The 27,894-nt window shown below is 49.2% G+C and overlaps 1 protein-coding gene, 1 long non-coding RNA gene and 1 pseudogene across 5 annotated transcripts in view; 2 read left to right on the top strand and 1 right to left on the bottom strand.

Moving 5' to 3' along the window:
- LOC135307701 (uncharacterized) overlaps positions 1 to 27,894 on the bottom strand; it is a 152,844-nt gene that overhangs the window by 14,094 nt on the left and 110,856 nt on the right. The window lies entirely within an intron of this gene.
- Positions 87 to 8,681, top strand: LOC135307698 (EF-hand and coiled-coil domain-containing protein 1-like; annotated as a pseudogene).
- The window catches only part of LOC135307700 (uncharacterized), a 56,951-nt gene continuing 54,019 nt past the window's right edge, over positions 24,963 to 27,894 (top strand). The window contains exons 1-7 of one of the 4 annotated variants that reach the window (XM_064432119.1): positions 24,963 to 25,066; positions 25,715 to 25,786; positions 25,875 to 25,955; positions 26,043 to 26,144; positions 26,576 to 26,692; positions 27,012 to 27,083; positions 27,172 to 27,243. In XM_064432119.1, the coding sequence (XP_064288189.1) occupies positions 25,015 to 25,066; positions 25,715 to 25,786; positions 25,875 to 25,955; positions 26,043 to 26,144; positions 26,576 to 26,692; positions 27,012 to 27,083; positions 27,172 to 27,243 (568 nt within the window). In that variant the 5' untranslated portion in view covers positions 24,963 to 25,014. The remainder of the gene's footprint in view (positions 25,067 to 25,714; positions 25,787 to 25,874; positions 25,956 to 26,042; positions 26,145 to 26,575; positions 26,693 to 27,011; positions 27,084 to 27,171; positions 27,244 to 27,894) is intronic. The other 3 variants (XM_064432117.1, XM_064432118.1, XM_064432116.1) reach the window with 3 other exon arrangements.

The following is a 27,894-nucleotide window of genomic DNA, read 5'->3' as shown; positions in this document are numbered from 1 at the left end:
CGGAATCCCTTTTTGTGCCGGACAAAGGCGGACGCGGCTTGGCTGCGGGGCGAGCCAGGCGCTCGGGATGCTCGGGCAGCGCCGCGGGCCGGGTGGGCGTGATGGAGCCGCCTGAGGGCTGGGACCCCTACGGGTGGCCGGCCCGGCGCACGCAGTGGCTGGTCAGCGCCCTCGCCTACCACTACGGGCTGGACCGCGGCGTGGAGAACGAGATCGTCATGCTGGCCACTGGCCTGGACCAGTACCTGCAGGAGATCTTCCACCACCTGGACTGCGCCGGGGCGGGCCGCATCCCCGGCGAGGACTTCCGCACGCTGTGCCAGGTGCTGGGGCTGGAGGAGGCGGCGGAGCCCGAGGAGCGCGCGGGGCTGTGGGACGGGCTCTCGGCTGAGCTCACCTTCCGCCAGTTCCACGCGCGGCTCTGCGGCCACTTCAGCTGCCGCTGGGCCGGGAGAGCGAGCACATCGAGACCCAGATCCGCCTGCGCAGCCCCCGCCGCCGCCGCGCTGACCCCGCCGGCAGCGGAGCCGCGGGCAGCGCCGAGCGGCGGCCGCCGGGGCCCTGCTCCCGAGAGTGCTACGAGGAGATCGTGGCGCTGGAGCAGGCCTGCCGGTTGTCTTTCCCCGACAAGAGAGGGGGGATCAGCAGGTTCCCCCTGGAACTCCATTGAATCCTAGCTGTCAATTGTTTCGGCGCAATATGAAACACAGGCAGCACACACGGGTCCCAGGGAAACTTTATTTGATGGTAAACTTCCCCTTTTCCTCTCCTGGGACCCCGATCAAGGGGCAAACAAAGACTTATATGTGGGGGAAGGTCAGGGAAAGGTGTAACTTTCAACAAATCAGGAGAGTTGGGAGTAAAAACCTAGGCGGGGATAACAATAGTGAACCAATAAACTTCCAAGGGAGGAAAAACGGTTTCAAAAAACAGCTAAAGTTTGGAGAAATAGAAACTAGAATCTAGCCGACAAAGTAACTGGGAAAAGGTGGAGACAAAGGAAAACAGCACCAAGGAAAACCACCAAACCACAAATCAAACCATAAACCTACTAATAAAACAAAAAGCACAATACAACACAGGCCAAGGACCGCCTCGCCAAGCTGGAGGAGGAGAACGGCAGCCTGCGGGAGCTGGTGGAGGACATGCGCGCCGCCCTGCAGAGCAGTGATGCGTGGTGCCTGGCACTGCAGGTGAGTCTGGGCTGCTTCTGCACTGGCCTCCCGGGCCGGCTCGGCTGGCCCTGAGGGCTTCAGGAGAGATGCTGCTCTCGGAGGGTCAGCGTTTATAACCCCTCCACTGCCAGACTGAGACCCAAGTTGCTCGTTCATCCTCGGCAGTAACTTTTCAGCAAAGTTTAGTTACGGGGAGGCTTTAAGGAGAAATGTATGGCACCGGCGTACCATTAAATATTGTTGTGATGAGCACTCTGTTAGAAGTGTAGGGGAGTTCAGCTTTACAGACCCACGCGTACAATGCTGCTGCTTCTTCTACTACACGTGCAGTCAGGATGTGCCGATACCATATGCTGGGTGTGCACCGCTGCAGGGTTTTTCCTGAAGCGAGAAAGAACTTTTGGATTGCTACCTGCACAAGCACAAGCAGTGTCTCAGCCAGAAGTGCCTATGAGAAATACTAGAAGGCTGTTTTCTTCAGAGTGTGGTCACGAGAGTCCAGAGTTGGAGCCAGTTCTGCAGGTAGGCTGATGAATAGTCTGGGGCTCCTCTGCAGAGCCCCATTATTCCAGGGCTGGTTTCTGCTGGTTCTGCTGTTCTGGCACGACTGACACACATACACACTTAACAGCAGTTACATTCCGCTGGCATGAAATAGCGTGGAACAGGCAGAGCAGGGAAGGGCAGCATGGAGCCATTGTTCTGGCAGGTCTGGCCAGGTGTGATTTGGTACTAACACAGCACTCACAGAACTCTGCTCCACCTGTGACACTTCCACTTGCAGTAGATGACTGTTGTCTTCACAATGTCCAGCAAGGCAGGTCGGCACTTCTACCATTTTCATCTGAAAATAGGAAAGGAAATCAGCAGCAAACACCAAGTTGTTGAGAGCTTTGTAACAAGCTGGCTCCGAGCTAAAGCTCACAGTGAGATTAATTTGACCAAGATAGAAAATGAGGGGAGTTGCCATTCTAATTAAACTGTGTCCTTGGCCCACGGATGAAGTAATGCACAGACACAGGTGGTGGAGCGGGATAGCCTGGGAAAGTGGTGATAGTTATACCAAAACCAGCACGTAGTTAGCTGATAGCTAGTTAGCCAATGGTGAGCTGGGATTTTGCACTATGCATGAGCTAATTAAAGGGTGTATAATAATCGGTGATTCGGGAATAAAGACAAGACTTGTCGATCATCATATGGTGAGCGAGTCTTCCTTCTCCATCAAATGCCTGACCCCGACGTTGGCCCGTAAGACGACTACGGACGGACACGGCTGCCACGGATGGGGAACTAGGAGCGGGTCCTTCTGAAGCAAGGAGGGGGACAGCAAACGAACCACTGCGAGTTCGCGGCCCTGGGAGCTGTACAGACAGTCTCAGCCTACGTGCTTCCGAAGCCTGTAAGCCTTGCAACAGCGCTGATTAGAAATGGACAGGCAAGCAGCATATGATTTATTTATTTGCTTTTTAAAAAAGCAGCAGATTAGGGACATAGACTTGCAGAAAGAGCTCCCACAGTTGTCAGCTTCCGGTTGTGCACAAGGAGTTTCTCAAGATCCTTGTGCACTACATGAGTTAACAGAGTGGCGTAAGTTTGGGACCAGGAGGGGGGTTACGCGCGCCGCGGGAGAGCCCGGGGCAGACGCGGCGGTGAAAACGCGTATGGTAGCGGCGGTCCCAGCAGTGCGGTGGCAGAGCGGACCGAGCGCTGCAGAGGCGGCGTGCTCGGTGCCGGCGGCGGTTACGCGCACCGCGGGTCCAGTGACGCGCACAGTGACAAAAACTCGCACGGCAGCTGTCCGTGGGGAAAGCGCACAGATTGTGAGGGAAGTGCCGGCCAGGGCCAAGCCGGCCAAAGCGAGACGCGGCAGCGATAAGCGCAGTGCCAATGGTAGCGGCAGCGGACGCGCACCAGTAACGCAAAACCCGAAAGCTGGAGCTAGGAGAGCTTTTTCACTTTTTGCAAGCGCACAAAAGCACCAGCGGTGTGGGACGTGCTCCCGCTGGCTGCGGGTGCTGGCGCAGAGCCAGCGGGAACCAGCCCGAGCGGAAATCCAAGCAGAGCGGAGCCCAAAGGAGATCGGGGCTGCGCGGGTTCGGGCGAGGGCATTCCTTTCCTCACCCCCAGGATAGCGCAGACTGAGGCTCTGCCGGAGCAGGCAGGAGACGGGCGCGGGCAGACATTCCTCAAAGCACCGCCCTGTCACAGCTGCCTAGCAACCACAGCAGACAGCCCATCGCAGCAATTCAAACAAGTGTCTAAGAAAAAACAGGTCAGGAATTTTTTCCTTCGAGATCAGGATAGAAAACTTCTGAAAATTCACACAGTGCTTCATCCAGATGTTATATGGGGCATTTCACCCAACTGTTCCACAGGCTTTACAGTTTGTTTACCAGTTTTTTTGTAAATGTGTTTGCTTTTCTAAAAGTGATTGAGTATTTGGGTTTGATGGCTTTAAGTTTGATGACTTTATTACCTTTCCCTTGCCTGAGGCGAGAACAACCTTTTAGGGGGGCAGAGTCTAAGTAAACTTCCTAGTTTCTGTTTGGACTACATATGAGAAGATTTAAACTGTAATATTTCTGTATACTATGGGCTTTATAGTCTTTGCTTTCTTCTATTCATTAAGAGATGGCACTAGATAAATGGATGTAAATGTGCTAATTATTTTGACTATCCTTAATTTAAGTGAAATTATTTGTGTTTAAGATTATCTGTCATCTTTTTCAGTTTTGTTTTAAAATATCTATCCAAGATTCAAAGTTTTAAGAATTATTGATATTAAGTTTATAATCTTTGTTATTTTTAGTTTTTGTAAGTAATGCTGATAGATAGTGACTGTTGTTAATACTAGATGAATACTTTGGGAAGGTTGTCTTAACCCCTTCAAGCACTTCTTGTTAAGGAGTTTTCAGATTTTTGTGATAAGAATTATTATTAAGATATTGTTGCAGTATTTACAGCCAGCTTTCATGTGTTTTTCTATTTTTTTGTGTGATCACCTACAAGACACGTGTCTCTTCAGGATCCTGTCTTTTTATTTCCTAACTATTTTGATGTTTCTGAGGGTTTTTATCCAAATTGCCAGTTTTGTAGTTCTTTTAATTATTATTACAGGAATACTCCAGCAGAGAATTCAAGAAGTTTGCTGTGTCTGGAAAATCTCTGTCTTGACAGAAACTTCAGAAGGATTCAATTATTTGCTGGTTTGATTGGTTTGTAACCCTAAGGTTTCTTGTTTATAACAGTTGTTTTTAAAAGCCCTGTTTAAAAAATGTGTTAAGTGACACTCACCAATTAGAGTTTGGGCTCTGGCCAAGCTCTAGCTCTATTTGGATGGAGTGACTGACAATCAACCCAGATGTTTTCTGCATCAAAAAGTATTCAAGTCCTTTTGACTTGGCAATTTGACCATCTATGACAGCTGAGCCATTTTCAGAGGTGATTTGGAGAAACATGAATCCGGACATGGTTTCTCCAATTCTCTGTCATTTTAAAGTTTGTCAGCTGTCGCAGACTCTGGGATGAGTTCAGTGTTACAGTGTTTAGTAATTTTTTTATTTTGTATGTGTTGTTGACTGTGTGTATTATCTAAATTAATTCCTAATTACTTTTATTTTAACATTTCTTTATGTAACATTGCAAAATGAAACCAGGACCCATTTTTCACCTCCAAGATTTTGAGAAGATTCTTCAGTCCTGCAGGGATGTGGGATTTGTTTGTGTTTTAACAGGTGCCCTGTCTCAGCTTGAAAAGAAAACGGGGGAGCTCAGGGTATTGGAGTGGCTCTCTCCACCGCTACAGCAACAGAAAACTGTGAGACTGAAAATTGAAATGATTGCATCCCTCATAAAGAAAGGACGTTTTAGGGCAATCCAAGTTACAGGAGCAGAGCCTTCCACAATACGATTGCCCATTAAAAAGGACACGCTTGACTGGTATTTGGTGAACTCTGGGGAGCTCCAGGAAGCCCTTTTAGGAGCTGGAGCTGTCGTGGAGACTGGGAAAATGCATCCTAGTCCCCTCCAGTGGATGACAGAATGGGACTGGATAACAAAGCCCATTCGGAGTCTGTCACCATTAAGGGGGGCTATCACGGCCTTTACGGACGCTGGTAAAAAGTCCAGGAGAGCAGCCGTGACATGGAAACAGCAAAGACAGTGGTGACAACATTTGTTAGATGCAGATGCCAGGGACAGTCTACAGACATTGGAACTTTTAGCTGTAGTATGGGCAATGATGAATTTAAAAGGTCCTTTGAATATTGTGACTGACTCCCTTTATGTAGCAGGAGTAGCTGCCAGGGTACTATACTGGGGGAGGGGATATCTTTGTGTTTCCTCTCCAACAGGACCCTTGTGGATCCCCGCGAAGTGGACTCGAGCTGTACCAGATGCTGAGGACTGTCGCGGCCTTGTCACCGGAGGACAAAGAGAGGGTGCACAACAAACTGACGCTGATATTGCGACCCTATTTGCAACGCCTTAAGCCCTACTCTAACGACACGCGACGTGCCTGCATTCATCTTCCTGACGATTGGATCGAGTGGTGTCAGGACCTTACGGTAGAAGTAAAAGCCCCTCAATCACAGCCATGCTTGGACTGTGGGGACAATAAATGTGCTGCATGGATCGCTCTAGACTGTGGAGGCTGTAATAAGGTGTTTTGGTTGGAGCAATCGACCGTTCGGCAGAACTGGTGCCCAAGCTGCCGATTCTCCTGGAACTTGCAGAACTCGTGGCAGCGAGCACTAAGGGATTTTACAGGGCTTGATTTGGGAGGATCGTTAGGCTTATATGAAGCCCCGGAGCAAATTATTTTGGCATATGTTACTTGGCAACTTAAGACCTTGTGTGAGCGAGTAGAAAAGCAAGTACGTACTCACATAATAGCTTCGCGCTGTCGAAAGCTTGTGGCCCTCACACAGACATCCATTGTTGGACTGATTAAAAAAGACTGTGGAGTTGAGGAGGCACTAGACGACTGCATCAAGCAACTTAAGTCCTGTTCTTTTCGCTCCAGAGGGACTGCCAAATAGGGCAACCCACATTCTGGAGCGAGCTGAAACAGGTAGTAGTAGCCACACTTTTACCTGGAGGGGCAGCGAATAAGGCCATGAATTTGGCCAAGCAATTAGGCTGCTGGGCCAAAGACGAGCTGAACGCCACCTCCCAGGTATTGGACATGCTGTCTCAAGATGTACAAAGTGTAAATCACGCAGTATTGCAAAATAGAGCAGCAATCGATTTCTTATTATTAGCTCAAGGCCATGGTTGTGAGGAATTTGAGGGCATGTGTTGTATGAATTTATTGGATCATTCTGTATCAATACATGCAAAAATTAAAGAGCTCCAGAAAGGGTTACATGCCCTGAAAGAGGATGATGGATTGGGATCAGAAGGATGGTTAAAGAGCCTGGGACTGGGCCCTTGGCTGAGAACAATGATCATGTATGCTATAGGGATATTAGGTGTGATAGTATTGTTAATGCTTGTATTACCATGCTTGCTTAATTGCATACAAAGAATGGTGAGTCAGACGATAGAAAAGGCTTGGAAAACAACACTTCTAGCCCAAAAAGAAAACGGGGGAAATGTTGAGAGCTTTGTAACAAGCTGGCTCCGAGCTAAAGCTCACAGTGAGATTAATTTGACCAAGATAGAAAATTAGGGGAGTTGCCATTCTAATTAAACTGTGTCCTTGGCCCACGGATGAAGTAATGCACAGACACAGGTGGTGGAGTGGGATAGCCTGGGAAAGTGGTGATAGTTATACCAAAAACAGTGCGTAGTTAGCTGATAGCTAGTTAGCCAATGGTGAGCTGGGATTTTGCACTATGCATGAGCTAATTAAAGGGTGTATAATAATCGGTGATTCGGGAATAAAGATGAGACTTGTCGATCATCATATGGTGAGCGAGTCTTCCTTCTCCATCACCAAGTCACCAGTCAGAGGTCCCAGGAACAATGAAAACGACAAAGAGGAGAGCTCCAGAACACTCCCAGCTGCTCCCTGCTCCTTTCTCATGAACACAAGTTCATTGGAAATATCTTTTTCAGAAGACTACTTAACTCCTGATTAGAGACCACAGTAATGACATTAAAGCTATACAGAAACATGTGCAATAACATGATAGTGTGTAGTTTGAAAATTAAATGCATAGCTAGGTATTAAAAAATACTTTCCAGAGATTGTTTTCTTGTCTCTGTATCTGGCAGAGGTCAAGTAGCTTTAGTTGCTGATCAACTCTATGTGATTAAAAAAAAAAAACCTAAAAAAAAACAAAAACAAAAACAAAGCACAGTCCAGCCACTTTCAGTCTTCAGTAAACCCCATCAATTTCTCCCTGCTTTGTGCTCCTGGTCATTACAGGTGGGACTGCGGAAGAGCCGTGCCAGCCATAGAGAAGAAGGATCCTGCTTCACAGGGAGGAAGAGAGCGTTAACACAGAAGCACTCCCAGTCCAAGTATCTCCAAAGTGTCCTGGAGGAGATGGAGCTCATCCGGAGCTCCGGGGATGGGGAGGTTGAAGAAGCCATCCTGTTCAGTCAGGAGCTGGAGAAGGAGCTGGAGAGCTCTCAGGAAGCTCTGGTCAGCCTGGAAGATTGCAACCGTCACCTGAAGAGGGAGCAGGCAGAGATGAGGAGGAAGGTGGAAGAGGCCAGACAGGCTGTCCTGAACAGTCTTGGCAAAGTGAAGGAGCTGGAAGTGAGAGCTAAGGAGGTGCCACATCTGCAAATACACATCCAGCAGCTGGAATCACAACTGCAGCACTACAGGTAGGTTGGAGTCTGACAAAAAGTGCCTATAAAATCACTGGCTTGGGGCACAAGTGAGTTTGAGAATCTCTGGCTGGGGCTTATTAGATGTCTCCAAAACACCTTGTGAAATCTGGCCAGAGGGAAATGAGAAGCTGCTCATGCATTTTCTTGGTAGGGGTCTTTAGGAGATGTGGGAGTCTTCCAGGCAAAAGTCAGGGTGCAGATCTACAGAGAGCTGAAGTTACTCTTCAGACACACAACGACAGAACTCAGCATGGTAATGCTTCAAGAAAGCCTCAAAACAAATTGCTTACAGTCCTTCAGAAACCATTTCCAGCACACTTACTTTTTTTGCTGCCTTTCCTGGTCCTTAGGTCCCATCCCAAGCCAGCTGTAATCAGATGGCTGAGTCTCCATTTCATATAAAAGCTCTTCAGCTTGTCCTAGGAATTGGGGAAAAGCACACAAGGACAACTTCTGGCCAGTGGGTTGAAATTGCTGTGACTTCATTGCTTCTTCACTGACAGAACAGGTGATAGAGGAGAGAAGCTGAAACGTTCCTAAACCCACAAGAAAATAGAGTGGGAATCTGAAAGAAAAACCACTAGCCAACTAAACCCCACTTTTGCCACAGCATAAATAAATGCTTGCAGAAGTCAGAAAGTTGGTCACAAATGTAATAGTCCACTGCTCTTGTTGCTTTTGTTGAGGGGAAGAGATGGGTTGGCTGAGGCGGGGAGAGGGAGGGACAGCTGGGAACACACAGGGTTCTGTCACTTGACAAAAGTGTCACTTGTCCTGTTGCTTAAGTCTGGCTGGGTTTCAGTTGCTGTTACCCGCCCTGTTGAAGTCTGGCTGCGTTTCAGTCACCACTCCAGTGAACAGTTTTCCCCCTTGCCAGGTACCACACAGAGTTTGTGAGCAGGGTCTGGATTTGGCCAGAACTAATGCTGCAAGGTAGGGCTGGAGAGGAATGGGGGGGATTTGGGTGTTCTGCAGGAAGCACTGCCAATTGGAGATATCTCTCCTGAGAATTCACCTTAACTGGCTTGGTGAGCCACAGGTTTCCTCCAGCTAAAGTCCACTTTCTTCCAGAGAGGATCATATTCAAGAAAGAGTCCAACCTGTAAGCTTTACACACTGCTCATGTTTATAGTTTCATATTTATCAAGGAAATGCTTTCTTCTTTTAGGCTCAGATTTTAAAAGCTCTTTTAGCATCTAAATCCCTCTTCTAGACCTTCATCTGAGACCTACTTGCTATCACTTAGATCTGAAATCCCAGCCATGACCTTAAGTTATAATCCCTAATGCAGGAAACAACAGTTTGCATTTAGTCAAGAAAGTGTTTAAGTACCTGCAAGTGATTAAATGTTGTCCTGAATTGGAGTGTGTAATTATAATCACCTATTCCTGATTTCATATTCCAGATTCATATTCCTGCAATCTGTATGACTTAAACATGAACTTCTTCTGAGAGCACAGATTCCTGTGCCAGGGTTTGAACTGCCCCTGTCACATCACTGGGTTCCTAAACCAGCCTAGTTGACCAAATAGTTCATAGTCCTATTCTTCAGGTGCCCATCCTGATCTTCCTACTCTGATGCGTGTGCCAGGTTTGTGTCTGGACTATCTTTCAGCTTTTACTTTTTAATCCCTGTCAAGTTAGTGAGTCAGCTCAACTTTAAAGGTACATTTCAATAAATTCCTTCCTGAAAAGCTTGAGTTCAGTTCATTTCAGGGCAAAAAGACATCACAAGAAATTGTATACTTACCATTGGTGTTGTATCAAGAGTGTGTAATTGCCAGTGCCTGATGACAGGAGAGTTTAGGAAGTCAGGCAAGTCCCATATTTATGCAGTGCCCAGGGATTTATTCTCACAGGACAAATCATTGGTCACTATTCCCTAAACTCCCTTTTTCCCCCGCTGTAAGTTCTGCTGCAGCACAAGGTGATATCTTCCATGTTCTAATGGAATCCTATGATTTTAAAGTGTTGTTCCTAAAAATACCATACATTAAAATATTACTACAGTAAAAATGTCACATCTACTGCTTCTTTCACCCATTGAGCCATTTGCCCTGTCAGAAAAGGAAACTGGATTGGTTTGACATGAATTGTTCTTGCCAAATATGAGTTGGCTTTGTTTTCTATACTAGATTGGAGGTGGCTTAGAAATTGATTACTTAATAAAGTGTCCATATTCTTTTTCTCTGTAAGAGCATTGGAGGTGTCTTGGTGGGAAAAGACAGCTTTTGCTAAGGAAGGCAGGAGCCTTCCATGAAATGGACAATGTCAACCCCCTCCCTTCAAATTGCTATAATTTTGAAATTAAAAAGTTCTCAGTTAAAGATATGGGAATAGGAATAACAGTTCTTTACTAGGAAAACTGAAAATACAAATGCAACAGTACAAACGAAAAAACCCCAAAACCCACAGCCAGGGTCAGAGCAGGACCTGACACCCTGTGGGTCAGTGTAGCAGGCCCAGGGCCTGCACGGCCTCCTTGGCGGTCAGACGCCTGAGCTAGGAAATGCCAGGTCAGCATGACTGGACCCTAGCAGCCCCTCTCTTCCGCCTTTCCGACCCTGCTTATCTCTCTGTAAGCCCATAGTTCACTTTCCCCTGACCCTTTCTCTTGGACAGTTTTCAAAACCCCTGTAGGGTATAAAAACCCCTGATTCTGCCCGGTTCGGCAGAAGAGCTGTCACTGGGAACCTTCGTGGTACACCTGCATAAAGAATCCTGTGGAACCCCACACGGCCTTCTCCTCTCTCTCCCTGCGTCTGCTGCTGCAGCACCTAGCAAGCCACGAGCTGAAATCACTGAGCTGATAATCATCAAGAGCTGAAAATCACTATAGCTTGCCTAGGCTGCTTGAGCCTCCACTGAGTTATCCTGGCTCCGGCACCCTGCTGGGCATCAGCCTGGCGGGAAACTGCCCTGATAAACTGTCACCCGAACTGAGTGCTGGACCTGGCATTTCAGAGGAGCAGCATTTCTTCTTGAAATTGTCACTGCCTTTGCTCACCAGACGTCCTGGAAGAAGAAGCCCTCCGTTTTAGCAGGACTCTTCTGAAAGGCTGTCAGTCGACCCTCAAACCGCTGACATCTGGGCACAAAAAGTGCTCGAGGAGACTGATTCAGCAGACTACCTGCTGGCAGACCTTTGACCCACATCTGGCTGAAGAAGTGTAAATTTTAAAACAGCCTTTCTTGCACGCAAAAAACTTTTTCCTTGGGTCCTTTTTTTTTTTTTTTTTTTTCTTCTCTTTTTTTCTGCTGGCAGGGAACGGGAACATGGGATCGAAGCTCAGTATGTTAAAACAATCCCAGAATGAGAGAGATTTATATTTACTAATCCTAGAAATCCTATCTTCTAACAACTTTTCTTTTTCTAAAGGTAACCTTTCAAAAACTAACCTGAAAAAATTTATAAAATGGATTCTTTCCCACTTTCCGGATACTAACACATACACTACCACTTTAGACTCCTATTGGGATAGAATTGGGACCACGATATATAAGTTTCACACTAACCAAGATTTTTCTGTAACTCAGTTTATCCCTATATTTCACATTATAACCAAAGCCATAGAAAAAACTAACAAAAAACCTGTAACTTCAGTGCAAACCTTTTATGAACAAAGTGCTAACTTATTTGTTTCACCAGAACCCTTTCCTTCAAATGCTAATCGCGCTGATAACATTCCTTCACCCTCCACTCTTCCCCTGGTTCCTAGTGTCCTGCCGTCCCCCCTCCCCTTGTGCCGCCTCCCCCACCCCTGCCGTGCCCGAGGCTCCTGCCTGTGTCCCCCCCTCCCCCTTGGACGTGAATTCCACTGTGCAGCCACGGCATCCTGCGAGCGACCTTGCTCTGCGTTATCTCCGAGCGCAACTGCGCCTGTTTCCGTTTTGGCTCAGAGAATTACTGCCTTTCCAGTAGATTATAAAAAGGAAAAAAGGGCGGTGCTACTGCTAGAAAGACATGGGAACCTATTACAAATAAAGAACTTGTACAAAAGAACATGGTAGAAGTTCACATATTTTTAGAAATTCCCTAGAATCTACGTTCTCAGCACATGTTCTGGTACCCCGCGATATTAAAAATATTGCCCAGTGCCTCCTTTCTCCTGCCGAGTACATGCTTTGGGAAAGGCATTGGAAAAAGCAATTAAAAACATTATCAGATAACTATGCTGCTGATGCTGATAAGTCAAACTTTACAGTCGAACAGCTGGCTGGTGAAGGGGATTTGCAGAAACCCTCTCACCAAGCTGATACCTTACCTAAGACAACACTACAAGACATGGTTATTGCAGCAGAAACCTCCTTACTTCTTACCCCTGATGACTCTATTTCTACCCAACACTTTTCTAGTATTAAACAAGGAATAGATGAAAGCTTTATCAAATTTGTAGATAGAATTAAGGATGCTCTGGAAAAACAGATAGAGAGCACAGAGGCAAGGAAAGAACTGTTGTGTAAGCTTGCCATGAGTAATTCAAAAGAAAAATGTAAAGCAATTCTGAGAGTCTTACCCTTAGACACAGAACCTACCATAGAGCAAATGCTGGAAAGCTGCACACGCCACCTGTCCACTGAAGATACAGTGGCCCAAGCAGTTACTAAGGGTGTTGCAGAAGGAGTTTCTGGTGCATATGCAGCAATAGCTTCTAAAGACCAGGTCCGCTGCTACCACTGCAGAGACTTTGGACATTTTATAAAGGACTGTCCAGAGAGGTCACCTCCCAGGTACCCTCGCAATTTCTACCAAAGGTCCCAGAATCAGCAGTACTATCAGCCGCGTCCGGGAAACTTCCAGTGGAGCGTGGTGGGGCCCCAGGCAAGGACACCAAATCAAAGGCCATCCACAGCCAGTCACGCACCATCCCAGGAGATTCCAGACCACATGAGGAGGACCCAACACACAGAGCAATACCGAGGGGAACCCGCCAGCTACTGGTAACTGCTATGTCCATTGACTTTAAAAATGACAAGGTTTATCGTGTTCCCACAGGCAAACGTGGGCCAAAAGGTGGTCCTTCTAACATCCTAATTATAGGTGATAATCTCCGTAGCCCAAAGGAAGTATTTGTTGTTCCAGAAGTACAAACAGTGTACTCGGGACAAGAAATCTCTGTCCAGATGTGCTGCACAGACTTACCATTTTTTCTTCCAAAGGGTACTCCGTTTGCACAAGCCTTTTTACTCCCTAAGAATCACAGGGAACAGCTTCCTCTCAACCCCACAGCAATGTGGACACAAGCTGTGGGACCGAGTAAGCCTGTCATCGAGTGCAGTGTTACCTGCAGAGGAGAAAAGATCCACCTACCAGGGATGCTGGACACCAGTGCAGACGTGACCATCATCGCCCGCTCTGAATGGCCAGCACACTGGGAACTACAACCTGTGGCAGGCATGATCACAGGGACCGGTGGAGCTACAGTTTCCATGCGGAGCAAGAACTACATCCTTGTCGAAGGGCCTGAAGGCAAGTTGGCAACCATCCGCCCATTCGTGGTAAGGGACCCCCTCACCTTGTACGGACGGGACATTTTATGTCAGTGGGGTGCTTCCCTATGTATATTCCCAGTCCGGATTTCTAACTGGGGCCACTGAAGAGCGCGCACTGCCAGACACTCCTCGTCTCACCTGGAAATGCCATAACCCGATCTGGATCGAGCAGTGGCCCCTCTCTAAAGTCAAACTGCGCGCACTACATGCCCTTGTGGATGAACAGCTCGCCAAAGGCCACATCGTAGAGACCACCAGCCCTTGGAATTCTCCAGTCTTCGTACTACAAAAGCCTGGAATGGACAGGTGGAGGCTCCTCCACAATCTTTGCAAAATCAACGAGGTCATCGAGGACATGGGTCACCTCCAGCCTGGCCTGCCCTCACCATTGATGCTGCCTAGAGACTGGACACTTGCTATCATTGATATTAAAGACTGTTTCTTCAGCATCCCGCTGCATCCCCAGGACGCCCCACGGTTTGCCTTCTCCGTCCCCTCTCTTAACAGAGAGGCTCCACTCAAAAGATATCATTGGCTTTTTCTTCCTATAGGTCTCAAGTGCAGTCCCACTCTATGCCAGTGGTATGTTGCTCACATCCTGTCTCCTGTTCGGAACCTATTCCCAGACGCAATCATCCATCACTATATGGACGATATCCTGGTCTGTGCACCAGAAAAAACGTACTTGGACAAAGCAGTTAAAAGGACTATTGAAACCATAGAAAAGGCAGGATTCGAGATCCGTGAGGACAAAATACAGTACACCAATCCATGGACTTACCTTGGACTCCAGATCCGGGAAAGGACCATCGTACCCCAGCAGCTCGCCATCCGAGACAACCCAAAAACTCTGAGAGACTTACACAGTCTGTGCGGATCCATCAGCTGGGTATGTCCACTGCTAGGAATTACAACAGAGGACCTCGCTCCACTGTTCAACCTTCTTTGGGGCAAGGAGGATCTGGACTCTCCATGCACTCTAACACCAGAGGCCCGAAATGCCATCACCAAGGTCCAAGAAGCCCTGTCTTCACGCAAAGCCCATCGCTTCGAGCCCAGCCTGCCTTTCCAGTTCGTCATTCTGGGAAAAGCACCTTGGTTCTATGGACTGATCTTCCAATGGGACACTCAACTTCGAGACCCTTTACTAATACTGGAATGGATCTTTACAAATAACCAACCCACAAAGACAATTACCACCTTCCAAGAAATTATGGCACATTTAATAAAAAAGGCTAGAACTCGCCTCCACTCCCTTGCAGGGTGTGAGTTCACATGCATATATTTGCCAGTGACCACTGGGGACCTGGAACATTTGCTCCAGACCAATGAAAATCTCCAGTATGCCTTAGACAGCTATACAGGCCAAATTTCAGTACATATCCCAAAACATAAGCTTTTTAATTGTGATGTAACCTTTCATCTGACCCCAAAATTAATCCAAAGTAGAACACCTCTCAAAGCTCTAACCATCTTTACAGATGGCTCAGGGTCATCCCACAAGTCAGTAATGACATGGAAAGACCCTAAGACCCAAAACTGGGAATCTGACATGGAAATAGTGGAGCGCTCTCCACAGATTGCAGAATTAGCAGCTGTTATCAGAGCCTTTGAGAAATTCAAAAATGAACCTTTTAATCTGGTCACATAAGATTCAGCTTATGTTGCTGGCATAGCTATGAGAGCAGAACATGCTCTTCTCAAAGAGGTTTCCAATCCAAAGTTATACCAATTGGTTTCTACATTAAAACGCTTAATTTCCCACAGAAAACAACCTTACCATATAATGCACGTGAGGTCACACACTGACCTCCCAGGTTTCATTACAGAAGGGAACAGGAAAGCAGACACCTTAGCCATGGCAATAGAGACTGCTAATGTCCCTAACATCTTTGCCCAGGCAAAGTTGTCACATGCGTTTTTTCATCAAAATGTGCCTGCCCTTATCAGAATGTTCAAGCATTCAAAAGATCAAGCAGAAGCTATTGTTGCCACATGCCCGAACTGTCAAAACTACCAGATACCATCTATGGGGACGGGAGTTTAAACAGGTTTAAACAGCTGCCAGCTGTGGCAGACAGATGTAACCCACTTTGCACCTTTTGGAAAGTCAAAATACTTGCATGTATCGGTCGATACATTTTCAGGAGGAGTACTTGGATCAACACAACCAGGAAAAACTGCGCAGCACACCATAAAACATTTTTTCCTGGCCTTTGCTACCCTGGGAGTACCAAAGGAGATCAAAAGAGACAATGGACCTGCCTATACCTCTCACAAGTTGAAAGAGTTCTTCAGTGACTGGGGAATAGAACATAAGACAGGTATACCTGCAAACCCCACAGGACAATCCATCCTAGAAAGGACGCATCAAACCCTCAAAAGAGTCCTCAATCTGCAATAGAGAGAAACAAAAATCATTTCTCCAGTTGAAAGACTTTGCAAGGCTCTCTATGTCATCAGCTTCTTGAACTGTACAACATCAGAGCCTGATCCACCAATACTTCACCACTTTGCACATACCACCCCAGCAAAGCTCACTGAGAAACCACCTGTGCTCCTGAGTGGGAGGCAGAGCTGAGGGAGTGCCTTGGAGGGCACCAGTCACCCAGGTGCCCTCACTGCCACTCAGGCCTGAATGAGAAATTGAATCACTTTCCATTAAGGTCCCCCTAGATGGAAGAACCAAGACACAGGAGACAGCAAGTCTCTGGAGGCAGCCAAATCTCTGCACAAGATGCTGAGTGATCTGGAGAGGTGCCATGGTGAGTGCATTTCCCTCATGCTGCCCCTGGGACTCAGCAGCTGGGGGCTCTGGCTGCACATCTGGACACGCCGTGCGCGGCACAGCGGGAAGGGATCCATGGCAGCCTCGCTGCCCCGCTGCTGCTGTTGCTGCTTTGACGCCCTGCAGGGCTGTTTCCCAGCCTGGCCTGGCTGCAGCTTCTGCCCAGCCTCTGCAGGAAGGCATTTGGCATCTCCTGCCAGGGAGCCCAAACTGCACCATGGGCCATGTCCACCCTGAGTTACCCTGCAATTTCCCAGTCTCCAGGCAGATCACGAGAGGTGGTGGTTTGGAGAAGGGAGGGGCCTGTCCAATCCCAAAAGCTCATCTGATTTCCTCATCCTTGTCCATGACTTTCACCAGTGTTAGCTTCTGAAGACGACACCTCCCCATGGGGAACTGTCCCATCTGATACATCTGTCCCTTTTCTTTCTCCAGCGATGACCCAAAAGCTGACAGAGAAGGTGGCTGTTCCAGGATGAAGCAGCGGCTAAGTGGCAGCCTCTTCTGCAGGAGAACAGGCAGTTCCAGGCACTGGCACAGCAGGTGATTGCTCCAGTGTCTCCTGACAGGGCCTGAGCCTGTCCCCTGGGGCTGGGGGTGCTGTCACGGGGCAGGGAGGGCCAGGGCTGGCAGTGGCTGCTCAGGGATGGCTTCGGCCCGTGTCCCTGGCAGCAGCCACTGCCCAAGCAGCTGCGCTGCCCCTGGGCTCTCCTCCCGGCCTGCTGGGCTTTGTTGGCTGGCACAGCCTGTGCCAAGGGCCGGCAAGGTGCCTGCAGGCCCCAGCTCTGGGGGAAACAGAGAACGTCCTGCCCGTATCCACCGTGCTGCCAGCTCAGCAGTGCAGCACAGCACGGGCTCACGCTCCCCATTGCTCCCACAGATGCAGCCGGCACCACAACACGTGTTCCCAATGCCCAGAAGGGCCTCGGAAGGTGTTGCTATTTTTGGAACCCTCTGTTTGCATGTGATAAGGGCAAGTTTGGCTATCTGTTTCTGCCAGGAAATTATTTGAAGAGCTCATCCGAGCCTTGACTCAGAGCTTCTCCATTGCAGTTCATGTTGTAATAAATAGGTGTGATTCCTGCTGATAAAATTGTAAAGTAATCAATATTGATATAATAATTAATATTTGGAAACAGTAGAACAGTTAGAAGGTGTAATGCCAAGGAAGAAAGGGAGAGGAGGGGCTCCCCCCCTTCTCCTGCAGATGTTCAGAACAGGAAGAAGAAAGAGATAAGTATTACTGAATTTAGTTGGAAGAGAGGAAAGTTTGGTTGGACATCCAGGAAAATGTTAATTATAGGAGATTTATTGCTTTGATGCTAGAACATAGTATTGGCTTGTATGATATTAGCTTTGACTTACATTATACCAGCTTGTTGCGCATGTGTAATCCGAAAGGTGAATCAAAGGACATCGAGGAAGAGGAGAGGCCTTCATCAGAGATGACCCCAAAGAACAGTGCAACCACCTAAAAAAACGGTGGAGCATGCGTGGTAAAAGTGATAATGAAGGTGGAGATACAAGTGTGACAAATTGAAAATGGGAGGAGATGGTGATGATGTACAGTGTAAAAAGGAGAATTTTAGGCTTGGCAATTTGTATGTGAGGGGACAGGGGTCAAGCCCTGCCCTCCGTACCCCTCGTGTACCCCGCACGATTATTTTTCCTTATGTGCTATTATAAGAACCAAATTATCCCTTATTATAACCAAATTATATTGTCAATATTTTGAGTGGATTCAATTTCATATACTTTTCAGCTACTTCATTAAAATTGCTGCAACATTTAATTTGCTTGGTTTTCTTTCATGATACAGTAATTGGAGAAATATAACAAAATTTTTGACTGTAATTCAGTCCTAGAAGTCAGTTTTATACCCCTCCCCTTATTTTCTATTGTTATAGCATATTTTATTACCAATGGGTTCCTCCTTTCCCCCCTGTGATGTTGGTTTTGCCCCACTTGTCCATCTCTCCAAAGACCTGCCCTTTTTTTCACTCCTCCCATTGCATGTCAGTCCCTCTCCAAGCCTGCCCCTTGCTCTAGAAACTTCCCTATCAATTTTGTATCCTTCGGAATCCCATTGGTTTGTTTAAGTTCGTCCCCTCCCCTGTAATCCCCAATTGGTTTAAAGCTTGTATTCCCCACCTGGTGTTCCACCCTCAGTTTCTCCCAATTGGCTAAAGATTGTATCCTGCCCTGGGACCCTGCATTGTTTGTAAGTTGGTGTATGCCTTTAATGCAGTGTTGGCCTGCCCCTGATGGTCTGTAGAGTAATCACCTTAGGAAAACATAGAGCAGACCTCACCCTGTTCCTTGTCCCTACCCTCAGGGCAGTCCTACCCCCAAGGCAGTCCACCTGTGCTGTAGAGCAGCTGTGCCCTGCAGCCACAGCCCAGATTCGACAGTTTTCTGGGGGCGGCCCAGTGCCACTGTGGGTGTGGGCAGCTAGTGGAGCTCAAGAAGTGGGGCAGCAGAGCACTTCCCAAATCAGCTCTTCTGTTGCAGTAGAGAGATGCAGCTGTGACCAGATTGTCCTGGTGGTAGCACCAGCAAAGCCCACCCGGCAGCAGCAGTGGCTGAGCTCCGTGCCCAGGAGCAGCCGTGGATGGCCACGGTGTGGGCAGGCAGGAGCCAGGCAGGGGCTGCTGTGCCCAGCGGCGGGGCCCCGAGGGGATGGGGGAGCCCATGCTGAGCATCCCTGGGCTGAGGGCACATTTCCTTCTGTGGGATCATCTGGGCCTGGACCTGAAGAGGCACAAAGGGATATTTTGGGTTGCCTGATGAGGGTTCCAGGAGTCCCGGATGTTTTAAATGAATTAGCTTTTTTTGATTAATACGGAGAATTTATTCCATAATTAAAATTCAGTCGTAGAAAATCTAGAAGCAAATATCAGATTGGCCCTGAAGCAGGCTGACAGCGTCAGGTGAGACAGGTGGGGCATTTGTCTCCCCTGTGCATCACAAAGGGACAGCTCTCTCAAAGTCTTTTTTGTCCATTTCCAAGCTCCAAGCGGTGTGGAGGGCAGCAGTTTTTCTGCTTTCTTATGGTTGTTTTTATCCTTTTTGCATATTCATGTATTTTTTCCTTTCTTGCTGCAGCTCTTGCTGAGAGTTTCCCCAAAACTGGTAAAAAATTCACTTTGTTAGAGGAAAATCTCCTGGAATATGCATTCTAGGAGGCACACATTTATCTTATAGATGATGCAAATCGAATGCACATTGCTGAGGTTTGGTCAGAGAAATAATCTTCTGGAATCAGCATTTCTGGGGACGAATATTCAGGCTAGGATTTTGGTGCATGTTGATTGCCCTGAACCCTCCTTTGTTATGCTAGGATTTTCATTAGGCGAGATTACTGTAGTCTCAGCATGAATTTGTGCATACAATCTATCAGAATCCCTCCCTTTCTCTATTAATTTATTAAATTTGTACTTTTAGGATACACTTTGACAAAGCTTACTTATTTTCTAATTTTATGTTTAGTATTTATAAAACTTGACAACTACACTTTCATACTACTAGTCAGGGTATAAAATTAACAGCTCTTCTCATAAGGTAGATTATTCTAAATCTTTAATTTCTTTTCTTTGGATTGTCAATTATATTTTTTTATATCAATGCATGTGCTTATTGTACTTTAGATATATTTTGACTCCATAGTCGTTTAAGGCTGGTAATATTTGTAAAATAAGTTTTTCATGTTTTCTTATGTTGCCTGCTAAAATGTGTCTTTATAACTGTCTCATGTTCTTGTTTTCTAATTCTTGAGCAATTTGCTTTATTCTACTCTCAGGATTTATTTCTTCTCTAGCTCTTGCAGAACAAAAAGTTTTAATATATTGCTTACAAATTTTGCCATTTTATTCTTTTTGCTGTATTTCACATTTTCTTTATTGCAGTCTTTTACTACTCATAGTGCACCTTCTGAATTTGTTAAAATTATAGCGTACTACACTAACTTGGTAGTGTGCATATGGCTCATTCTTTTTGGGCTTGGATAACTAATACAGTGACAATAACCCTCTGCAGTTTTAACACTCTAGCTCTCTCAAAGCCCCTTTGGGTTGCAGCCAAAGGGCCAAGATGTGTATCTTCTTGGTAGCAGAGCTTACACCTTGGGATCTAGTCACTGACGTCATTCGTCTCATTCTCAGTATTTACTTCATAAGATTTATAAGAGCCTTTTAAATTGTTTTTCAGGATTTAGGATAGCACCTGCTTATTTCTAATTGTTATAGTTTTGTTTCTTTGACGTTTTAGCTCTAAAGTTGTAATTAGTCTGTACACTTCTCTTTCTTTCAGCTATACTTGGCTGTTTTCCTTTATTTTAATTTGATCCTTATTAAATATCTAACGGCTTTTGTTATATCCTATCTGATTTAATGTTACTTTTAGTGTTTCTTGGAACTTAAATCTGGTTTGTATCTTATATACTTAATTTTTTTCCGATTTTTCACGAATCATATTATTGTTCTAATATATTCTTTACAGTGTTTCATTAGCTTTTACTTCTATTTCTTTTCTCTGTTATAACAAAAGCACTAAAATATTTTATTTTTTGAAATACATTTGCATATCACACCTTAAATATTCAGTTCACCTAAAACAACCTCATGAATAATACAGTTTAAAATAAAATATTTTACTTCTCATAACAATGGGTTTTACAGCTTACAAGCTTAGGTATTAACATGCATCAGTCTATTTTACTTCAAGAAGTAGTGGTGACTTTTTAGTGAGGTTTGGCTGGTGTTTCTGTTGGTGGATTTACAGGTCTTCTGTCCTGCCTTTCTTTGCAGCTGAACCTGCTGGTGAAGGTGGTGCAGCTTCCCAAGCCACGTCCAGGACTGAGGCTCTGGGAGATGCTGAGGGTAGGTCAAGGCCTTTCCCCTGGGAGAGCTGCCAGCTCAGATCCCAAAGCTGGGCCAGGGAGGCAGCACTGCAGGTGCCAGCACAGAACGATGCACGTGTGTGCCCTCGCCCTGTGTGATTCCCTCACCCCTCCTGTGGCTCAGTGGTGCCCGTGCAGATCAGCAGAGATGGCAGAAGCTTCTGTGGCTGTTGAGTTACAGGTGTGTCTGCAGGGAGGACTTGTCCAGCTCCTTTGCTGATTCCTACACAGAAGCCTGGCAACCATCGCAGAGGTGAGTAGTGTGTCCCTGCTGACCCCACAGGCTGAGCCCTACTTTTGTGGGATCTGTTCCTGGGAAATGGAATTCTGTTGCTCTAAGGTCCTCCGAGGGGGAAGGACCAAGCTACAGGACACCAGAAACCCCATGATGCATCCGAAAACATGAGGCAAATGCTGAAGGAAATGCAGCAGGCAGGAGAAGGTGGGTGCATTTCCCTCATGCTTCCCCTGGGACTCAGCAGCCAGGGGCTTTGGCTGCACATCTGGACACGCCGTGCCTGGCACAGTGGGAAGGGATCCATGGCAGCCTCACTGCCCTGCTGCTGCTTTGACGTCTTGCAGGGCTGTTTCCCAGCCTGGCCTGGCTGCAGCTTCTGCCCAGCCCCTGCAAGAAGGCATTTGGCATCAGCTGACAGGCCACCTAATTGCACCACAGGCCTGAGATCCCCTGAAATTTTCCAGTCGCCGGGTAGAACAGAAACGGCACCAGTTTGGAGAGGGGAGGGGCCTGGCCTTCCCAAAATGTTTATAGGAATTTCCTGATTCTTAGCCATGTCTTTGACAATCATTCCCTCCTGAAGGCGCCACCTCCCCAGTGGGGAACAGCTCCACCTGATCCAGCTGTCCCTCTTCCTTTCTCCAGAAGTGGATGCAGAGGCTGGGCATAAGGCGGCATTTCCCAGAGGAAGCAGTGATTCCATGCCAGCCTCTGCTGCAGGAAGAGAGGCGATGCCAGGCACAGGCACAGGAGGTAATTGCTGTGCCTCTGGGCCTGAGCCCGGCTGAGGCTTGAGCTGCACTCTCTGCTGTTTGGCAGTGCGGGGACAGCCTGGACAAGTCAGGCACAGCCCAGAGGTATTATCCCAAGCAGGCTCAGGGCACTCAGGTACTGAGCAGTCCTGCTGGGGTCCCTCCGTGGGAGACATGTCCTGAAACCTGGCAGCGACTGCACGGGGTGCCCACGGTGGGGAAAGGATAGAGGGGGAGAGCAAGGCTGCAGTGTGTCCTGAGAGGGCCTGGCTGTTTGCCCTTGGGATTTGGGAGCTGTCCCAGCAGAAGGAGGGCAGGAGGGACAGAGGGAGGGATGGATACCTATGTCACTGCCTGCTGCAGTTTTCGCCGGGGTTTTAGAGAGGATTTCCTCTGTGTCTGAGGGAGAGAACCCGGAGGCCCTGCGCTGCTGCAGCCACCCCTCCCAGGGATGTTGCTGAGGGCAGGGAAAGAGTGTGGAGAGTGACCAGGAGCCAGCCCAGAGCTCCCCAGGCCCCTGGGCAGCTTTGGCCATGTCTATTCACATCTGGCTCCCATGGCCTTACCCGACTCCCTGGCAGTGCCCAGTTCCCTGTGGCAGAAAGAGATCCCAGCACACACTGGAAAATGTTCTCATCGGTGCTGCATTGTAGATGAGGGTGCTGGGAAGGCTTCTCCATCAGCTTGGATGAATAAAGTTTTGAAGCCCTTGGAGCCTCCTGCAGGTATGTTGTCAGTGTGCCACCAAGGAAGAATTGTAGACAAGCGGGCAGGCACCAGGTGACAGAAGCTTCTGTGGCTGTTGTGTTACAGATGTGTCTACAGGGAAGACTTCTCCAGCTTCTCCAGCTGCTACCTTGGATGCTGCACTCAAGCCCAGCTCCCATCTCAGGGGTGAGTAGTGTGTCCCTGCTGACCCCACAGGCTGAACCCTGCTTTTCTGGGATCCATTCCTGGGAAATGGAAATATTTTTCTCTAAGGTACTCCAACAGGGAAAATCCAAGATACAACAGATAAGATATCCCTGGAACCATCCAAACAGATGAGGCAAGAGCTGAAGAAACCCCTGCAGACAAGAGAAGGTGGGTGCATTTCCCTCATGCTTCCCCTGGGACTCAGCAGCCGGGGGCTTTGGCTGCACATCTGGACACGCCGTGCCCGGCACAGCAGGAAGGGATCCATAGCAGCCTCGCTGCCCCGCTGCTGCTTTCACGCCCTGCAGGGCTGTTTCCCAGCCTGGCCTGGCTGCAGCTTCTGCCCAGCCTCTGCCGGAAGTTATTTGGCCTCAGCTGACAGGCCATGCCCAAACTGTAACACACCCTGAGATCCCCCACTATATCCAGCCCTGCAGATTAGGAAAAGGGTGGCTGTTTGGAGGTGGAAGTGCTCTCATCATGCCACTGTAACCTGGCCATTTTCCTGCTCCATAACTTTCACAAATATTACCTCTGATGCCACCACCCAAGTGGGAAACAGCTCCATCTGATGCAGCTGTCTCCCTTCCTTTGTCAAGAGATGGACATAGTGCTTCAGTGGAAGGTGGCATTTCTTGAAGGATGTACTCCATCTTCGGTGCCAGCCCCTGCTGCAGGAAGGAAGGCAAAGCCAGACACGGGCACAGGCACAGCAGGTAATTGCTGTGCTGGGCTCAGGCCTGGCCGGGGCTGTGTGGCAGCAGCTCTTCCCCCAGGGCCTGCCCTTGCCCGGCCCGGCAGCAGCCAAAGCTGGAGGCGCCTCGGCTTCAAGGCCTCTGGAGCTGGTTCAGAGCCCCGGGGAAACGGGACTGGTGCAGCAACGTCCCTGGCGCTGCAGCTGCTGCGGAGCTGGCCCTGAGTGCCCAGAGGCCCAAGGCACAGGAGCAGCCCCGAGCGGGAGCCCTGCCGCCAGCCCAGGGCCAGAGCCAGCCCTGGCACACAATGGAAACAGTTCTCATCTTGGTTTGCTTCCAGACTGGGATGCTGGGAAGGATTCTCCATTAGCCTGGCGCTCTGAAGTTGTGAAGCCCTCTGAGCATTCTGCAGGTATGTTCTCACTGTCCCACCAAGGCGTAATGTTTGACTGACTGGTAAGAACCAGGTGACAGAAGCTTCTGTGGCTGTTGTGTTACAGGCGTGTCTGCAGGGACGACCTCACCAACTCCTACCTTGGATGCTGCACAAAAGGCCAGCTCCCATGGCAGGGGTGAGTAGTGTGTCCCTGCTGACCCCTCAGGCTGAGCCCTGCTTTTGTGGGGTCCATTGCTGGGAAATGGAACTACTTTCTTTTAAGGTCCTCTGACAGGAGAGACCAAAGACATGGCAGGCAGGAAATTCCAGGACCCATTAGAAATCATGTGGCAAATGCTGAAGGAATGTCTGCAGAGAAGACAAGGTGGGTGCATTTCCCTCATGCTGCTCCTGGGACTCAGCAGCCAGGGCCTTTGGCTGCACATCTGGACACGTCGTGCCTGGCACAGCAGGAAGGGATCCATGGCAGCCTCGCTGCCCCGCTGCTGCTTTCACGCCCTGCAGGGCTGTTTCCCAGCCTGGCCTGGCTGCAGCTTCTGCCCAGCCTCTGCAGGAAGGCATTTGGCATCAGCTGGCAGACAGCCCCAAATGCACCACAGGCCATGCCCCACCCTCAGATCCCTGCAATTTCCTGGTGTCCAGGCAGATCAGATGTTGGGGCTGTTTGGGGAAGGAAGCAGCCTTGGGTTGTCCCAAAATCCTGGGTGTTTTCTGATCCTTATGCATTCCTTTCACAAGTGATGCCTCCTGAAATTGTCCCCTTCCCCATTCCCAGTCAGGAATGTTTTCATCTGATCCAGCTGTCTCTTTTCCATTCTCCGGAAATGAAAGGAGAGCCTGCGGAGAAAGAAGCATTTCCCGGAGGAAGCAGTGGTTGCATGCCAGCCTCAGCTCCAGGAAGGGTGGCCATGCCAGGCACAGGCACAGGAGGTAATTGCTGTGCCTCTGGGCCTGAGCCCTGCTGAGGCTTGAGCTGCCCTCTCTGCTGTTTGGCAGTGCGGGCACAGCCTGGACTAGAGCAGCACAGCCCAGGGGAATTATCCCGAGCAGGCTCAGGGCACTGAGCAGTCCTGCTGGGGTCCCTCCATGGGAGACATGTCCTGAAACCTGGGAGTGACTGCACGGGGTGCCCACGGTGGGGAAAGGACAGAGGGGGAGAGCAAGGCTCCAGTGTGTCCTGAGAGGGCCTGGCTGTTTGCCCTTGGGATCTGGGGGGTTTCCCCACAGAAGGAGGGCAGGAGGGACAGAGGGAGGGCAGGATGGATAGCTGTGGCACTGCCTGCTGCAGTTTTCCCCCATGCTTTAGGGAGGATTTCTTCTGTGTGTGAGGGGGAGAGTCCCAGGTCCCTGCACTGCTGCAGCCACCCCTCCCAGGGATGTTGCTGAGGGCAGGGAAAGAGTGTGGAGAGTGACCAGGAGCCAGCCCAGAGCTCCCCAGGCCCCTGGGCAGCTTTGGCCATGTCTATTCACATCTGGCTCCCATGGCCTTAGCCGACTCCCTGGCAGTGCCCAGTTCCCTGGGGCAGAAAGAGATCCCAGCACACACTGGAAAATGTTCTCATCGGTGCTGCATTGTAGATGAGGGTGCTGGGAAGGCTTCTCCATCAGCTTGGATGAATAAAGTTTTGAAGCCCTTGGAGCCTCCTGCAGGTATGTTGTCAGTGTGCCACCAAGGAAGAATTGTAGACAAGCGGGCAGGCACCAGGTGACAGAAGCTTCTGTGGCTGTTGTGTTACAGATGTGTCTACAGGGAAGACTTCTCCAGCTTCTCCAGCTGCTACCTTGGATGCTGCACTCAAGCCCAGCTCCCATCTCAGGGGTGAGTAGTGTGTCCCTGCTGACCCCACAGGCTGAGCCCTGCTTTTCTGGGATCCATTCCTGGGAAATGGAAATATTTTTCTCTAAGGTACTCCAACAGGGAAAATCCAAGATACAACAGATAAGATATCCCTGGAACCATCCAAACAGATGAGGCAAGAGCTGAAGGAACCCCTGCAGACAAGAGAAGGTGGGTGCATTTCCCTCATGCTTCCCCTGGGAGTCAGCAGCCGCGGGCTTTGGCTGCACATCTGGACACGCCATGCCCGGCACAGTGGGAAGGGATCCATGGCAGCCTCGCTGCCCCGCTGCTGCTTTCACGCCCTGCAGGGCTGTTTCCCAGCCTGGCCTGGCTGCAGCTTCTGCCCAGCCTCTGCCGGAAGTTATTTGGCATCAGCTGACAGGCCATGCCCAAACTGTAACACACCCTGAGATCCCCCACAATATCCAGCCCTGCAGATTAGGAAAAGGCTGGCTGTTTGGAGGTGGAAGTGCTCTCATCATGCCACTGTAACCTGGCCATTTTCCTGCTCCATAACTTTCACAAATATTACCTCTGATGCCACCACCCAAGTGGGAAACAGCTCCATCTGATGCAGCTGTCTCCCTTCCTTTGTCAAGAGATGGACATAGTGCTTCAGTGGAAGGTGGCATTTCTTGAAGGATGTACTCCATCTTCGGTGCCAGCCCCTGCTGCAGGAAGGAAGGCAAAGCCAGACACGGGCACAGGCACAGCAGGTAATTGCTGTGCCGGGCTCAGGCCTGGCCGGGGCTGTGTGGCAGCAGCTCTTCCCCCAGGGCCTGCCCTTGCCCGGCCCGGCAGCAGCCAAAGCTGGAGGCGCCTCGGCTTCCAGGCCTCTGGAGCTGGTTCAGAGCCCCGGGGAAACGGGACTGGTGCAGCAACGTCCCTGGCGCTGCAGCTGCTGCGGAGCTGGCCCTGAGTGCCCAGAGGCCCAAGGCACAGGAGCAGCCCCGAGCGGGAGCCCTGCCGCCAGCCCAGGGCCAGAGCCAGCCCTGGCACACAATGGAAACAGTTCTCATCTTGGTTTGCTTCCAGACTGGGATGCTGGGAAGGATTCTCCATTAGCCTGGCGCTCTGAAGTTGTGAAGCCCTCTGAGCATTCTGCAGGTATGTTCTCACTGTCCCACCAAGGCGTAATGTTTGACTGACTGGTAAGAACCAGGTGACAGAAGCTTCTGTGGCTGTTGTGTTACAGGCGTGTCTGCAGGGACGACCTCACCAACTCCTACCTTGGATGCTGCACAAAAGGCCAGCTCCCATGGCAGGGGTGAGTAGTGTGTCCCTGCTGACCCCTCAGGCTGAGCCCTGCTTTTGTGGGGTCCATTGCTGGGAAATGGAACTACTTTCTTTTAAGGTCCTCTGACAGGAGAGACCAAAGACATGGCAGGCAGGAAATTCCAGGACCCATTAGAAATCATGTGGCAAATGCTGAAGGAATGTCTGCAGAGAAGACAAGGTGGGTGCATTTCCCTCATGCTGCTCCTGGGACTCAGCAGCCGGGGCCTTTGGCTGCACATCTGGACACGCCGTGCCTGGCACAGCAGGAAGGGATCCATGGCAGCCTCGCTGCCCCGCTGCTGCTTTCACTTCCTGCAGGGCTGTTCCCCAGCCTGGCCTGGCTGCAGCTTCTGCCCATCCTCTGCAGGAAGGCATTTGGCATCAGCTGACAGATAGCCCCAATTGCACCACAGGCCATGCCCACCCTCAGATGCCCTGCAATTTCCTGGTGTCCAGGCAGATCAGATGTTGGGGCTGTTTGGGGAAGGAAGCAGCCTTGGCTTGTCCCAAAATCCTGGGTGTTTTCTGATCCTTATGCATTCCTTTCACAAGTGATGCTTCCTGAAGTTATCACCTTCCCCATTCCCAGTCAGGAATGTTTCCATCTGATCCAGCTGTCTCTTTTCCATTCTCCAGAAAT

Source organism: Passer domesticus, chromosome 9, assembly GCF_036417665.1.
Source record: "Passer domesticus isolate bPasDom1 chromosome 9, bPasDom1.hap1, whole genome shotgun sequence".
In the NCBI taxonomy this organism is placed as follows: Eukaryota; Metazoa; Chordata; class Aves; order Passeriformes; family Passeridae; genus Passer; species Passer domesticus.
This window is presented reverse-complemented; position numbering and strand designations above follow the sequence as displayed.